The 16838-nt window shown below is 40.7% G+C and overlaps 1 protein-coding gene and 1 long non-coding RNA gene across 4 annotated transcripts in view; both read left to right on the top strand.

Annotated features, from left to right (window-relative positions):
• The window catches only part of LOC306805437, a 120510-nt gene that overhangs the window by 99297 nt on the left and 4375 nt on the right, over positions 1-16838 (top strand). The window lies entirely within an intron of this gene.
• The window catches only part of IFNAR2 (interferon alpha and beta receptor subunit 2), an 844054-nt gene continuing 837878 nt past the window's right edge, over positions 10663-16838 (top strand). For all 3 annotated transcript variants that reach the window (XR_013775120.1, XR_013775121.1, XM_079312515.1), the window contains exons 1-6: positions 10663-10800; positions 11967-12269; positions 13369-13462; positions 15089-15130; positions 15902-16031; positions 16317-16486. Coding sequence is in view for 1 of the 3 variants with exons in the window: in XM_079312515.1 (XP_079168641.1) it covers positions 13423-13462; positions 15089-15130; positions 15902-16031; positions 16317-16486 (382 nt within the window). In the remaining 2 variants the exon portion in view is untranslated. The remainder of the gene's footprint in view (positions 10801-11966; positions 12270-13368; positions 13463-15088; positions 15131-15901; positions 16032-16316; positions 16487-16838) is intronic.

Raw genomic sequence — 16838 nt, 5'->3', positions numbered from 1 at the left:
GAGGAAAATTTGAGGGAAATTTGAGGGAAATTTGGAGAAAGGAGTGGCCCAAGATGTCCCAAGTCCCAGGACACAAAATCAAATGTACATAGAAATTAGTAGAAATTTTATTTTCAAAGCAAAGAGATGCTCTTAGGGTTACTCTAAAATAAAGTGAAGAAATGAAGATTATTTTATTTTTGAAGTCCAGGATCTGCAAAGTTTGAGCCTTTGGGAATGGTCTGTCCATTTCTTTTGATCCTCGCTGGATTTCCCTCTGTGACTGAGAAGTTTTTGCACACAAGGATTTTCTGGGTTTATTTGCATATTTAATTCCACCACAAGGCAGCACCAGCTCAGGAACATTTTCACTTTTTGAGTGGATTCCACACAGAATTCCAGATGCTCTGAAGGATTTCTTCTCCTTCTTCTTCTTCTCCTTCTTCTTCTTTTTTTTTCCATATTCTCTCACCCCAATAAAGGGAATTTTATCCACAAATCATCCAATCAGCTAAAAACACAAATCCAAAAAATTCTTCCTGCACCTGTCAGAGCTCAATTCTAAATATGAAAGTGGTGCCAGTCCTTACACATAATTTACACATAATTATATATAATTATATAATTACATATATTATATTACATTAAATAAATACATAAATATTATATCTATATTTATTTATTCACATAAATGTTTCTTTAGGGCTTTTTACTCTCTTCAGGCACTTAAAGTGTATTCCCACTTATTTAAAACTTCCACTTCTCCTTCATGTAGCCTAATATATTTTAATTTCTCTAAAGGCTTTAATTCAATCCCTACATTCTTTTCTTTATCTGAGGGACTCAGAGAGGATTCTATTTCATATTTTAACAATTCTATCCACTGAACAATGTTTTATTATCAGCAGCAGAATTCCTGTGCCCCACCCAGAGCCTGAACCAGAAGAAATTCCTGAAAGTTCCAATAATTTCCTACAAAGAGCCCCTTTCCCCTAATTAGATAATCTGCCCACATGTCCAGCACCACTCCTTAATTGGAAAAAGTCAAGGGCAGAAACTAATTAGCAGCATTAATCAAAAGCAGAGGCCTAATGGTAATTAACAACACATCCTCAATACAAGAAATGCTTTTATTAGGGGGTGGCTCAAATTGTAAAATTAAAGAAGGAGTTTTACAATAAGTGTCTCAAATTGCCATCTCCTGGCAAAACTCTGCAGCAATTCCTCAAAATGAGGAGGAGGAATCATTGATTTCCCACACACAAGGCCTGAGAGGAATCACAGGTGTGTAAAAAGTTTTAAATTTAAGTTTTTAATATATTTTTTATAGCATAGTAATAGGTATAAGACAAGACAGAAATTTTAAGCAGTGTCTCTTTCAGTGTTCATCTTCCTTCTTCATGTTTCAAGTAACAGTTAATAGTTTGTTAGTGTGGAACTAAAAGTCACAAAAATTCAGTTGTCAAATTTGAAAAATAATATAAGTGTTAATTTTCTATTAAACTGTTTAGCTTTTAAAAACACTATAAAAACTAAATCTTGCTCCATTTTCCTTGCTTCTAGCAAATAGTTTAAAGTGCTACTTTTAGCTATAAAATATCTAATAGCTCTAAACAAATTAAATAATTAAAACTAATAATTATACGTAATTATTAATAATTAATATTAATAAGTATTAATAAGTATTAATATAATGCACACAATTAAAACTAATAGCTCTAACAAATAGCGACTAAACACTCTGCACTTTTAAGCAAAATTTAATAAACCAAGCCCAAACACGACAAAATCCATTCCCTTTGTATATTTTTTAATCCTAACTCTAAGTAAAAACAACAAAAAAAAAAGGACTAAAACAATCCCCTAATTAAGTGGTGCAAACTCCCACCACTGTTACTTAAAAGGCTTTAAAGGGTGGCAAAAAATTCAGATTTGGGGGGGGATTTAAGGGGTTAATGAGCTGCAGGGAAGAGAAAAGCCAAAAAGCAAACCCAGAGTCAGTGCAGAAGAGTCCAGGGGAAAGCTGTGCCCTTCTGAGAGTTTTGCAGGATGGGAACAGGGTCAGAGAGAGCCCAGGGATGAAATCCCAGCTCGGGGTTTGCAGGAGGGAAGAGCAGGAATATCCTGAGCTGGGTTTCAATCCAGGATGTGCCAGCAATGTGTGTTCTGTCCCCAGGTGGGGCAGTGCCCCTGATCTCCTGGCACATATTCTCTGCTCATGGGCCATCTTTAAACCAGCTGGGCAATCATCTTTATCTCCCCACAGCCCATCCTCCCTCCAGGAGATATCTCCTCTTCATGGCCACTGAGTCCCAGGGCATGGCTGAGAAAATTCCATCATCCCACTGGGAGATGCTCCAGCCAGGGCAGGAGCCAAGCCTTTCCTACCCAGAGAAAAACTGACATTTGGACACCAAGGAACCTTCTTCCCACTGCATTCCAGAGGAAAACCAGAGCCTTGCACATCATCCCTGGAGCTTCAGAGGAAACTGCCCCTTCTCCAGGAGCACTGCTCCAGCTGAGCCACATCTGCCCCTGCAGGAGGATGCAGCACCATGGAATGGGACTGTGCCACCACCCTGACTGACTGACTGTGCCAGCTTGGATTCTGACTCTGGCAGGGTAGGGATTGTTCTGTGTAATGCTGCATTGCTATTTGAATTGTCCTAGGAAAGAACTGTTATTCCTAATTCCCATCTCTTTGCCTGAGAGCCCCTTAATTTCACAATTATAATAATTTGGAGGGAGGGGGTTACATTCTCCATTTCAAAGAGAAGCTCCTGCCTTTATTGGCAGATCCTGTCCCTCAAACCAGCACACCTCCCATCCATGGGATGCTCCAGGGGGGGCTCTCTGCTCTTCCCTGGAATTCCCATTCCAACAGAAATGCATCTTCCTGGCAAGCTGGCAATTCCCATCCCGTGGAGACACAGGCTCAGCAGTTGTTTGCTGCCAGCTGAGCTGTAAATGACATTAAAAATTCTTGAGAAGGATGAGGAAGGTCTCACAGATATGTGTGTACAACAGGAAGATCTTTGAATGTAGAGTCTGAAAAAGGAATAGAAATAATAGCAAGTTTTGATATAGGAGAAGGAATAGAAATAATAGCAAATTTTAATACAGAAGAAGAAATGATAGCAAGTTTTGTTGTAGGAGAATGAATAGAAATAATAGCAAGTTTTGATGTAGAACAAAAGAATTCCTGAGCCAGTTCTACTGAGTAAGACAAAAAGTAAAATGAGTTGTAAGGGGCTTTTATGACTCTGAGCAAAGGATAAATTTACTTGAAACAAAAGATTTTTTTACCAAGCAAAAAGATTTTCACGGACAAAAATGCCACGTTGCAAGTAGAGAAAAGATCTCAGAATTTTCCACTGCAAGAAAACTGAAAAAACAACTTTTAGCTTAAACTGGAACAAACTAACTTTTTGTGATTGGGAAATCCTGACATGAATATGGTGATGTTAATGGTATGACAGGGTACAGGTAATAGTGAAAGGATTGATTAATTGTAATGTTTTAAAATGCTCTGCAATGAAAAATAAATAATGTAACCAGAACTAGAAGAAACTTTCAGAGGAACCCACCTGGAGCTCCCCATCCCTCATTTAGGCTGTTACAAATAATGGCTTGATTAATGACGTTATTAATGGCATTATTAATGATGTTATTAATGACATGGTGATAATATTAACCATCATTTCTCAGGAGAGCAGCCTCTGCTGTGCCCTCCCTGGTAATTAGATAATAAAGTTAGCATTGCAGACCATGGGTAGTTAGTTATTAAGTTAAAAATAATTCAAGTATCATTTCTTAATTGGACAGTTTATCCATAAAAAGCCTTATTTAAAAAGTCTCAGTTTTTAATTTGTTAGCTTAAAGGGCTATAAAATTCACCGTTTATAAAAGTCTCACTGAAAATTAAATTTATTCTCCACCCCTTCTGCACCTTTCTCTGCTCTTTCTCTTCCATTCCAAGCCCCTTTACTCACACTTTTAATAATTTCATTTTTTTCACTGAGACCATTCCTGTGAGTTAAGATCAAGTAAATGATTTTAGGGCTACAGGAACACTGAAATTTTGAAATTCCATCATCTTTATTCAGTGGGCTGGCTCATGTCAATTCCATGTTAGTTTATCAAATAGAAAAACTTGCCAGGACTGAAAATCCACCAGCTTTCCAAAAGTTTGCAAAAGAGAAAACATAATATAAATAAATAAATAAATAAAATTAAATCAAATTAAATTAAATTAAATTAAATAATATAAATAAAAATAAAAATAGAAATAATAGAAATAATAGAAATAATTTAAATAATAGAAATAATGTAAATAAGAGAAATAAGAGAAATAGAAATAAGAGAAATAAAATAATAGAAATAATAGAAATAAATCCAACTGCTCCACCACTACTGTAACATTTTGCTATTTCTGTTTTACACCTCTGTGAGAAGGGAGAGCAAAGCAGAAGAAATAGAAATAGAAATAGAAATAGGAATAGAAATAGAAATAGAAATAGAAATAGAAATAGAAATAGAAATAGAAATAGAAATAGGAATAGAAATAGGAATAGAAATAGAAATAGGAATAGAAACAGAAATAGGAATAGAAATAGAAATAGGAGTTATTATTATTATTACAAAGCAAAACAGGAGATAATATTATTTTTATTTTTATTTTTATTTTTATTTTTATTTTTATTTTTATTTTTATTTTTATTTTTATTTTTATTTGTATTTGTATTTGTATTTGTATTTTTATTTTTATTTTTATTTGTATTTTTATTTGTATTTTGATTTGTATTTTTATTTTTATTTTCATCAGGTATGTGCATGAAGAGCACTTGCCATCCACATTGATTAATCTGTGAGGATTTGCACCCCACAGGTTGGGAAATCCCAACTGCCACAAGCTCTGCCCTGGGGAACACAGGTGCTGGGTTTATTTGGGGGTTTTATTTTTGGAATATTTGATTTTGAATGTTTTATTTTGAGCTGTTTTATTTTGACTGTTTTGAGTTGTTTCATTTCGAATATTTTATTTTGACTGTTTCTTTTGAGTTGTTTCATTTTGAATATTTTATTTTGTTTCATTTAGAATATTTTATTTTGAGCTGTTTAATTTTGACTGTTTTATTTTGAGTTGTTTTATTTTGAATATTTATTTTGACTGTTTATTTTGAGTTGTTTCATTTTGAATATTTTGACTGTTTTATTTTGAGCTGTTTCATTTTGAATATTTTCTTTTGAGCTATTTTATTTTGAGTGATTTATTTTGGATGTTTTATTTTGAGTGTTTTATTTTGTTTCATTCTGAGTGTGCTGATTCATGACACACTGGAAAGTTTAATAACCAGAGTTGAGTTCTGCTCAGACACGTGTTCTTGTGTTTATATTTATTTCTATTTATCTGAGAACCTTGGGAAACCACTGCTGAAGAAGGAATAAAAATAATTGCAAATTTTAATATAGAAGAAGGAATAGAAATAATATCCAGTTTTGAAGTAGAAGAAAAAATAAAATAAAAAATAAATAAATAAATATATATATATATAAATAATTGTTGTCATCTCTTCACCAGGTGCTAAACAATGATTAAAGTTATTCTAAAACTGAGTAATCTGAGAAAAAAACCCAAAACAAACAGACCAGTTTTGAGTTTGTAGCAGCCTCAAAAACAATTGATGGGTTTTTTTCCCAGGCATCATTAGCTCAGTGATGGTTTTTAATTAATATATTGTATATAACATAACATAACATAACATAACATAACATAACATAACATAACATAACATAACATAACATAACATAACATAACATGTATCGTTATATTATATAATGATAATTATATATATAATTATAGATAATATATATTATATATTATTATAATATAATATAATATAATATAATATAATATAATATAATATAATATAATATAATATAATATAATATAATATAATATAATATAATATAATATAATATAATATAATATAATATAATAATAGTATGCAATACAATATAATATATAACATTAATATTATATATTTTATATTAATATTCTATACTTTATATTCTATATTCTATATTCTATATTCTATATTCTATATTCTATATTATAGATAATAGATAACATAGAATATAGAATATAGAATATATTATATATTATATAGAATATAGAATATAGAATATAGTTATATTATATAGAATATAGCATATATAGATAATAGATAATATAGAGTATTTATATTATATTATATTATATTATATTATATTATATTATATTATATTATATTATATTATATTATATTATATTATATTATATTATATTATATTATATTATATTTTACTATACACTACAATATAATAGATAGTATACAGTATATAGTACAGAGTGTATATAAACCTATATTAAATATTAAATGTTTTATTTCAATGACAATAAAATATGATCTAAACCAGCTCAGTGCTGGTTTTATATGAATATAATACATAACATTATAAACTATAATATGAAATATTTCAATGAGAATAAAATGTAACATAAACCATCTCAGTGCTGATTTTATATGAATATAATACATAATACATAAATTATAAATTCCATCCCAGGGAGGAACCAGAGCCTGGAAAGGGATTTGAAACAACCCCCATAAAACAAAAGGATCTCAGCAAAAAGAACCAACAAAGAGAGAAAAAATTTATCTGGGTGTGAGAATTTAAAACAAAACCCAGAGGTGGCAAAAGGGACAGGAATGAGCCATTATTTACTGCAGGAACTCGGGAAAATTCTCTCAAAAAAAAAACAAATAAAAGCAAATTTGTGGGGCAGAAACCGGCACAATGACAGCAGGAAGGATGTGCACTAGGAAAAATTATAATTAAAAATTTTAATTACTGGCTTTTTTTTGATTGTGCTAATCCATGAAACACTGGAAGGTTTAATAAACTGAGCTGGTTTCTGCTCAGGTAAAATTCAATATTTCAAAGAGTTGGTGAAAACTTGCCAATACAAAAAACATAACTCAGTGTATATTGAATTTTATATTGAATTTTAACACAAATGTTTCCCACCAGACTGCCCAATGGCTTTTCCAGGATTTTTTTTTTGCTAGAGAAACAGCATCACCTTCAGGCCAAAAAAAGACACATTCCAGGGATTTTTTAATGGGGAAAACTTGAAGAAATAGTTCTCAAAGTCTTGCACGTTTTTTGTTTCTTTCTGATCTGAGACTGCAAAACATGAAGATATTAAAAAAAAAAAAAAAAAAAAAAAAAAAAAAAAAGACTATACAAATTTTTTAAAAAATAGAGGGAAGGAGCAGTGTCTTGTAGTTTTGGATGCATTATGTATGTATTTTCATATAGATTATTATATTATGTATATATCTTATATAATTATGTAATATATGTAATTTTTATTCTCCATTTCTTTGCCAAGGCCAATTTTATTTTACCAAGCAGTGTGACAATAATTCTGCAAGCTGAACTCCCCAGTGACAATTGCACAGGAGACAGGATGTTCCAGGCTGAGCAAGGTGATGTGCTCAGCAGAAATCAGATTTCTGCCTGAAATTGAGACAAAAACCACGAAAGCACAGCAGGAAATGCTGCTGCCATTGCCCTCCAGTATCAGCTTTCATTTCATTTCCTTTTTGTTTTTGTGTTTTTTTCTTTTTTTTCATTTAGAGTTGGGAACAAAAGAACAAGAGACAATTTTGTGTTGGGCTCAGTTCAATTTTTATTTGTTATATATTATATAAATATTTATTTATAGTACAGGGAGCATCTTAGCACTTCTAACTAACGAGCTAAAAGAAATGATGATGTATTTCACTCACTACAAGGTTTTTTTTTAAATTCAAATTAACACATATTATTTCTACTTTTGACCTAATGACTAAACACTTGTGACCTGCACTTTTTATTTTAATTATAAAGTGCAGCACTTTTTATTTAATTAAAAAATACTACTTACACCTGAGAAGAAGAGCAAGAAGGAAGAAAAAACACCTTAAAACTTTCATCTTATCCTATTCTAACATTTTAAGCTCTTTACCATGTGATATTATTTTATTTAAACCAGACATCAGTGACTCTGTTCCATTATTTAATTGTGGAAGGTTTCTCCAAGGGAGGGTGCAATGGGATGGCAGGGCTGGGATGAGAGGAGCTTTAAGGTCCAGCCAAACCAACTGAGTGACCACAGGGACAGTGACCAGGCACAGTGACCACAGGGACAGTGACCATGGACAGTGACCACAGGGACAGTGACCAGGGACAGTGACCACAGGGACAGTGACCACAGGGACAGTGACCATGGACAGTGAGAAACAGGGACAGTGAGCACAGGGACAGTGACCATGGACAGTGACCACAGGGACAGTGACCAGGGACAGTGACCACAGGACAGTGACCACAGGGACAGTGACCATGGACAGTGAGCACAGGGACAGTGACCAGGCACAGTGACCACAGGGACAGTGACCATGGACAGTGACCACAGGGACAGTGACCAGGGACAGTGACCATGGACAGTGAGAAACAGGGACAGTGACCACAGGGACAGTGACCACAGGGACAGTGACCATGGACAGTGACCACAGGGACAGTGACCACAGGGACAGTGACCATGGACAGTGAGAAACAGGGACAGTGAGCACAGGGACAGTGACCACAGGGACAGTGACCATGGACAGTGAGCACAGGGACAGTGACCAGGCACAGTGACCACAGGGACAGTGACCATGGACAGTGACCACAGGGACAGTGAGCACAGGGACAGTGACAACAGGGACAGTGACCAGGGACAGTGACAACAGGGACAGTGACCATGGACAGTGACCACAGGGACAGTGAGCACAGGGACAGTGAGCACAGGGACAGTGACAACAGGGACAGTGACCAGGGACAGTGAGAAACAGGGACAGTGACCATGGACAGTGACCACAGGGACAGTGAGCACAGGGACAGTGACAACAGGGACAGTGACCAGGGACAGTGACCACAGGGACAGTGACCATGGACAGTGAGCACAGGGACAGTGAGCACAGGGACAGTGACCATGGACAATGACCAGGCACAGTGACCACAGGGACAGTGACCATGGACAGTGACCACAGGGACAGTGACCACAGGGACAGTGACAACAGGGACAGTGACAACAGGGACAGTGAGCACAGGGACAGTGAGCACAGGGACAGTGACCATGGACAGTGACCACAGGGACAGTGACCACAGGGACAGTGACCAGGGACAGTGAGAAACAGGGACACTGAGCACAGGGACAGTGACCATGGACAGTGACCACAGGGACAGTGACAACAGGGACAGTGAGCACAGGGACAGTGACCAGGGACAGTGACCATGGACAGTGACCACAGGGACAGTGACCAGGGACAGTGACCAGGGACAGTGACCACAGGGACAGTGACCACAGGGACAGTGACCAGGGACAGTGACCATGGACAGTGACCAGGGACAGTGAGCACAGGGACAGTGAGCACAGGGACAGTGAGCACAGGGACAGGGACCATGGACAGTGACCACAGGGACAGTGAGCACAGGGACAGGGACCATGGACAGTGAGCACAGGGACAGGGAGCACAGGGACAGGGACCAGGGACAGTGACAACAGGGACAGTGAGCACAGGGACAGTGACCAGGGACAGTGACCATGGACAGTGAGCACAGGGACAGTGACCACAGGGACAGGGACCATGGACAGTGAGCACAGGGACAGTGAGCACAGGGACAGTGACCAGGGACAGTGACCATGGACAGTGAGCACAGGGACAGTGACCACAGGGACAGGGACCATGGACAGTGAGCACAGGGACAGTGAGCACAGGGACAGTGACCAGGGACAGTGACCAGGCACAGTGAGCACAGGGACAGTGACCACAGGGACACTGATCCACAGGGACACTGAGCAGGGACAGTGACCAGGCACAGTGAGCACAGGGACAGTGACCACAGGGACACTGATCCATAGGGACACTGACCAGGGACAGTGACCACAGGGACACTGATCCATAGGGATACTGATCCACAGGGACACTGAGCAGGGACAGTGAACATGGACAGTGAGCACAGGGACAGTGACCAGGGACAGTGACCAGGGACAGTGACCAGGGACAGTGAGCACAGGGACACTGAGCACAGGGACAGTGATCCACAGGGACACTGATCCATAGGAACACTGACCAGGGACAGTGAGCACAGGGGCACTGAGCACAGGGACACTGATCCACAGGGACACTGATCCACAGGGACTCTGTGTCCAGGGCTGGCTCTGGGCGCTTTAAGGTCCCTCCAGCCCGAACCTTCAGCGACTCAGACAGTGACCGAGGCACGGCATCAGCCCCCGCTCCCGCAGCTCTCCCGCACAGCCAACACCGCCCAGCCGGGGGTGGAGCCGGCCCTGACGAGTGACACAAAGGGAAATAAAGGGCAGAGAGCCGAAATATACAGGCAGAAAACGAAATCCTAAAGGCAGAAAACGCCTTTCCCTAACGTGGGGACACGGCAGCGCGGGGCCAGGACGGCCCACCATGGCGCCGGTGGGCGGGGCCTGAAGGGAGGGGCGGGGTTTCTTGGATGGGGCGTGGTCTGAATGTGGATGACGCGGCGTTTGACAGCATGTGGGCGTGGCGTACGCTGAGGGGGCGTGGCCACCCCCGCGCCGTCCCCGCCGCCATTTTCGCCCGGCGGCGCGGGCGGGCGGATCGATGGGGGTCGGCGGGCATTGATCGGCAGCCGTGAAGAAGCGCTCGGGAGCCATGAGGAGCCGCAGCGGGGCCCGCGGGGGCTGCCCGCCGCCAGGTACGGCTGTGGATGCGCCTGTGTGCCGTGTCAATGGAGCCGTTCCCTGAGGGGAGCGGGCCGGGCTCAGCTGCGCTCGCTGCCGCCGGCTCCTGGAAGCTCCGCGGCTCCCTGGGAGGCGCCTGGGGGTGGGTTTGGTGTGAGAATGGCATCAGCGGCTGGTTTTTGTGGGGGGCACCGGCTGCCCTGGGCTCTGGCAGCGCCTCAGGCGTGCTGTGCCGTGTGGCCAGGCCGGAGCATCCCCCGTGTGCCTCTGCTCGGGCACTCACAGCATCCCTGGCGCTGGAAAACCCCGCAAGGCCAATTCATTTATTGGGCACCGTGCCCCAAAAAGATGAGGAAACGCTTCTGGGGTTTCAGTTTTGTGCACAGAGCCGTGGAGTGCCCTGTGCCCACCTTGTCACCCCAGTGCCACCCCCAGGTGCCACCTGCAGGGATGGGCACTGCAAACCTCCCTGGGCACTTCCAACCCCTGAGCTCCCTTTCCATGGGGAAATTCCTGCTGCTCTCACCCTGAGCCTGTGTCCTCCCCAGCACTGTGGCAGCCCATAATAGCCTGGGGTTATTGAGTCTCATAAGCTGCTTTGTCAATAAATAAACCACCTGCTTGGTTCGCAGAATTGGGGGTGTTTTCGATGAACTGGAGTTTTTCTGAAATATGAGCCACTGGCTTTCGAAACCTCAAGGCTCCCTTTTTTCTTTTTCTGATTGAAAGCAAATATAACCTGAATTTGAGAGGCACTAAACTGATCCCAGGGCTGGAGCCAGGCTGGGAGAGCTGGGGGTGCTCACCTGGGCAGGAGGAGCTGCAGGGAGAGCTCAGAGCCCCTGGAGGGATCCAGGAGAGCTGGAGAGGGACTGGGGACAAGGGACAGGACACAGGGAATGGCTTCAGAGTAGGGTTTGATGGGATTTTGGGAATTAGGAATTGTTCCCTGGATCCCTGGCAGTGCCCAAGGCCAGGCTGGAACAACCTGGGACAGTGGGAGGTGTCCCTGCCATGGCTGGGGTGGGATTAAATTCAATTAAATTAAATTAAATTAGACTTTATTGTCCCTCCAGCCCCAAGCAGTGTGGGATTCCTTGAGCTGCAGCTGTGGGTGCTGTGCCAGTGTCTGGGGGATCCCCTGGGCTGCACTCACAAATTCTCCATCCCTTCTCTGCAGGCATTGCTGCACCTCTGAACAGGAGCAGGAACAAAAGCTCATCAGAGTTCTGACAGAAATGGTTTCTCCCTGGAATTTCTCTGGCAGTGAGAGATCTGCAGAGCACATCCAGCTTCAGACAGTTGTGGAAACCTGGAGATGAACACATTTTATCCCATTTTGTCACACATTCTCAAGCATTCTGAGTTCTGAGCAGATGAATCTGCATCATGTAGGAGACTGTGCTGCTGAGCCCCGAGGGACTCTGAGCCTCCTGTGCCCCCCAGGGTGGGTTTGTTGTTCTCTCTGCAGCTTGGATCCAAGGTACACAGCCCCTCTGGGCAGGGTGGGCTTCACTGCAAGGGTTAACAGGAGAGGAAATCATTTACCAAGGGAGTTCAGCACCCCAAGGCTTTCTCCTGAAGGGAACATTGTGAATTCCCTTGAAAATCCCAGCCTGGAGATGCAACTGCTCTTTTGCAATGACTTCTTGACAAAATGAGGAGAACATTCCCTCAGGCTGTGGAATTGTCAGTTGTACAGATCCAAGTTCCCAATATTTATCCAGTGACCTCCTGCCAGAACTCTGAGCACAGGCAGATTCTCAAATAAAGGGTTTTTACCTGATTTTAACAGCTCTCTCCTGTGTTAATATATGAATATACAGAGCAGAGTGTGCTCTGGCCTGATTTTAAGCTGGTTGTTCTGCAGAGAAAATAGTTCCAGTTGTATTTGCAAATAATGTTAAATTAAAAAGCAGTTAATTTTTATTAAACCTGAGGGAAATTTTCTTTAGAAATAGATATGCCCTTGCCCAGCTAACTCCAAACCAGGTCCTGGGGATATTAATATTATGGGGATGTTAAACAGAGTGAAAAAATAACAGTGAAGAGAAGGATTATATTAATAAATCTTAAGCATTAAAAAAATCACAACATAAGCTTCATAACTTCATTATAATTATTTCTTTTCAAAGCTGCTTCTTTATGTTTTCTCTTTCTGAGAACATTTATTGCTGCAGTGATGAGTGTATTTCAAAGCCAAGCAAAGTTTGTTTTCATTGTATTAATGAAGTTGGAATGAGTGGCATTGAATTTTCAGATATTAGCAATGCAATATGAATATAAATAATCATACAGTGATTTCTGCTTTATTTGAAATTGTGAGAGCCCATTGCATAGGGAAAAAGGAAAGGGCTGTTGTCCATAAAATGGACAAAAATTGTTATAAAATAAGGATTTTAACAATTTATAGCAGTGATTTTTCAATGAACTAGCTTCTCTCAAACACTGGAGGAATAAAATAACTCTACAGGAACCTTGGGTTGGTTTAAAGTGATTTTAAGTGATAAATATGAATAAAAGTGATATACTAAGATAATGTGATAATTTAGCAAAATGTGCTTGTTTTTCATATATTGTAGGAAGAGAAGCAAAATGTTTCTTTTGCAATCAGAGGGATTTATTTGTTAATCTCCATGGGAGCCCTGATGGATGTGCCAATGCTTCTCTGTCTTGGTGAGTACCTGAACCTTTGGGTTAGAGAGGAGCAGTGCAGGGAGCTCATTAATTCATTAATCATCCTGAGTTAATGAACAGACCATCAGGGTGTGGCAGAGCTGGGGGGGCTCACCTGGGCAGGAGGAGCTGCAGAGGGGGACTGGGGACAAGGCAGGGAGGGACAGGACACAGGGAATGGCTCCAGAGCAGGGTTTGATGGGATTTTGGGAATCAGGAATTGTTCCCTGGATCCCTGGAATGTTCAATTCCAGGCTGGACACTGGGGCTGGAGCAATGGGACAGTGGGAGGTGTCCCTGCCATGGCTGGGCTGGAATTAAATGGGATTTAATGTCCATCCAACTCAAACATTCCATTCTCTGATTCTGCCCCCCTGCACATCCAGGAACTCTCAGTTGCATGTGAAGATTTTTATTTTTCATTCTGATTTTTTCCCAGCACTCCAGTTTCTGGATTAGCAGGTGCAGCAAGCCCAGTCTGGCTGAGCTGTACTTGTGAGAAGGGGGTTTGTTAGGATCCTTCAATTCTGTAAAAAGTGGAAGGTCATCATCCCAGAATCCCAGAGCTGGGAGTGACCTCAAATCCCACCCATCCATGGCAGGGACACCTCCCACTGCCCCAGGCTGCAGCCCCAGTGTCCAGCCTGGCCCTGGGCACTGCCAGGGCTGGGATCAACTCCAAGCAATCCCAGATGCTGAAGAAGATTCCCCTTGCAGTTTCCAGCCCATCTCTATTTTCCCAGCTACTTGTTCAAAGCTATTCTTGGCTCTGTTTCCTTTTAAGAGTGCAGCACAAAGAGTTTTGCAACTGTTCAACTTCCTTTGCTAAACTTGTTTGTTGAAACAAAGTTCAGAGGCAGTTTTTGAACTCCACCTGAAAGGAATTTGGGTTTGGGGAGACAAGAGACATTAAAAAAAAATCAAATAATGCTAAGTGCAATTCACCAAGAATTCAGCAGACACAAATTATTACCAATCTAATTTTGTGTTCAGATATAATAATAATGCTAACTGTTAAAATATTGCTTTTTTTTATCCTCACTGGAGGGTGATTTCCTACCATTATTTGTAGATCTGCATTAAGATTGTTTCAATTTTCTAATTCAAGGCCCAGATTTCTCTTCTCTTTTCCCTCTCATGCTGACCGTGGCACGTGTTGTTAACACACCAGGTCAAGACAAGGAATTTTAGGGAAGAAAAGGAAGGAACTTTCCATATTTTCCCATGGAACTCATGTAAAACTGAGAAGAAATGTGTTTGGAATTAAAGTAACGACTGCTTTGGCCAAGAGGGTGTGGGAGTCAGAGGCAGGACCACAAAAAGCTTTAAAACACAACAGGAAGTTTCCCCTTGTTGCCCTCAAAGCAGAAAAGAGGCTGAAGGCTCTTGAGGTTAAAAAAAAAAATTAGAAGAGTCAGAACAAAAACTTCATGGAGGGATCCAAGAAGCAGCTCCTCAGTGCCAGGCTCTGGAGAAGGAGGGAAATGTAGAAAAACTGTAGAAAAATGTGAAAGAAAATTAACACCCCCACCAGGGAACACTGAACCCAATTATTGCAAATATTTGCAATAAAAAATCAGACCCTGTGGATTCAGCAGTGCATTAACACAGAATTTCAATTTCCAGTGTACCTCACCTTTCTGTCTGCAGCTGTTTGCAGCCTGCCTGGTAAGAATTTTATCATCTTTGCAATGTTTTTATTTTCCTAACACTTTGATTTCATGGCTTGCACGTCCTCAGCAGCCAACATTTTGGAATTTGGTGCTTTTTGGAGAAAGAACTGACAGAATTGTTATCCCTGTGCCCAGGGCTTTGCTGGGTCTGTTTGCTGAGCTCTGCCCTGGAGCTGCTTTAAGGGGGCAAATCCTGAGCTGCTCTAAATGGGTTTATTTATTAGAATTGTTGCAAAGCTCAGAGTTGGTTTGTGGAGTGGGGTTTGTTTTGTGATTTTCTGTTTGGTGGTTTTTTGGTTTTTTTTTAGTTTTGGGGTTTGTTTGTTTGGTTTTTTTATGTTTTTTGTTTGTTTTTGGGGTTTTTTGTTTGAGTTTTGGGTGTGTTTTGAGGGGGGGTTTCTTTGGTCTTGGGGGTTTATTTTGGTTTTGGGGTGGTTTTTTTGTTTTTTGGGGTTTTTTTGTTTATGGTTTTTTTGAGTATTTTGGGGGTTTTTTTGTTTATGGTTTTTTGAGTGTTTTGGGTTTTTTGTTTTGGGGGGTTTTTTGTTTGTTTTTGGGGGTTTTTTTTTTGTTTTCGTGGGGTTTTTTAGTTTTTTGGGGTTTGGAGGGGTTTGGTTTTTTGTTTTTGGGGATTTTTTTGTTTTTTGGGGGGGGGTTTTGGGTTTTTTTGTTTGTTTGTGTGTTGGTGGGTTTTTTTTTTTTTGTTCTTTGTTTCTTTTTTTTTTTTTTTTTTTTTTAATTGTTGCTGTTATTTTTTCCTTTATAGGAAAAAATTTGCCAAGGCCTCCTTACAACCTCCAGATGGACTCCCACAATTTCCAGCACATTTTGACCTGGCAGGCAGAGCATGACCCAGCTGTGCCAGCATCCTACACTGTGCTCTACAAGCACCACAGGCAAGTCTCAAATAAGGCACAAATTCTATTTTTATTGCCTGTTGCCCCAAAGAGGAGGGAGGTTTGGGGTCCCCATCCCTGCAGGTGGCACCTGGAGGTGACACTGGGTGGTGACAAGGTGGGGACAGTCACAGCTGGCATCCTGAGCTTCTCTGGAAATACTAAGACTGAGGTTTTCTCTGTTTTTCTTGGGTTTTTAACAATTTTGCTGTATTTTCCCCCTCTCCTCACACTCCCATGCCATCTCATATCAGAGAGTCAGGACTCTTGTGCTGTTTTCTGCAGGAGCCAGGGCTGGATGAGTGCTCAGCAGTGTCCAGCAGCTGCCCAGCTCTCCTGTGAGCTGACAGAGGAGTTCAGGGACATAACCACTGAATATTCCACATTTGTTCAGAGCATCAGGGGAACTGAGGTGCTCAATTCTTCGGTGCTGCGTTTTGTGCCACTCAGTCAGAGTAAGTTCTCTCTGCATTTCTTCTTTTTGGAGTTGTTATTAACAGCTGGTGCCTGAATTATGTTCTGCTGCCTTTGCTGTAAGACTCCACACTGACTGGATTGATGGCTGTTTGTATGTAGTATTTCATGTATCTGTTACAAAGATTCAATATATAGGTAAGTTTCAAAAAGAAGTTTTGAGAAGTGATTGCAGCTCTGGTTTTGAAATAAATACATTTATATACATTGTAAATATGAAGGAAATGCAGCTCTGCATTGGCAAACACCAAGCAAAAATCTCTTGACTGTGTAAGGTGCATAACTTGGAAAACAACATTGTTTGTGTGTGTTCAGGTAGTGAATCTGAGTTAC

The sequence above is a fragment of the Erithacus rubecula genome (genome assembly GCF_903797595.1).
Source record: "Erithacus rubecula genome assembly, chromosome: 1".
NCBI classification, from domain to species: Eukaryota; Metazoa; Chordata; class Aves; order Passeriformes; family Muscicapidae; genus Erithacus; species Erithacus rubecula.
Note: the sequence above shows the minus strand (reverse complement) of the source record. Positions and strands in the feature narration are given on the sequence as shown.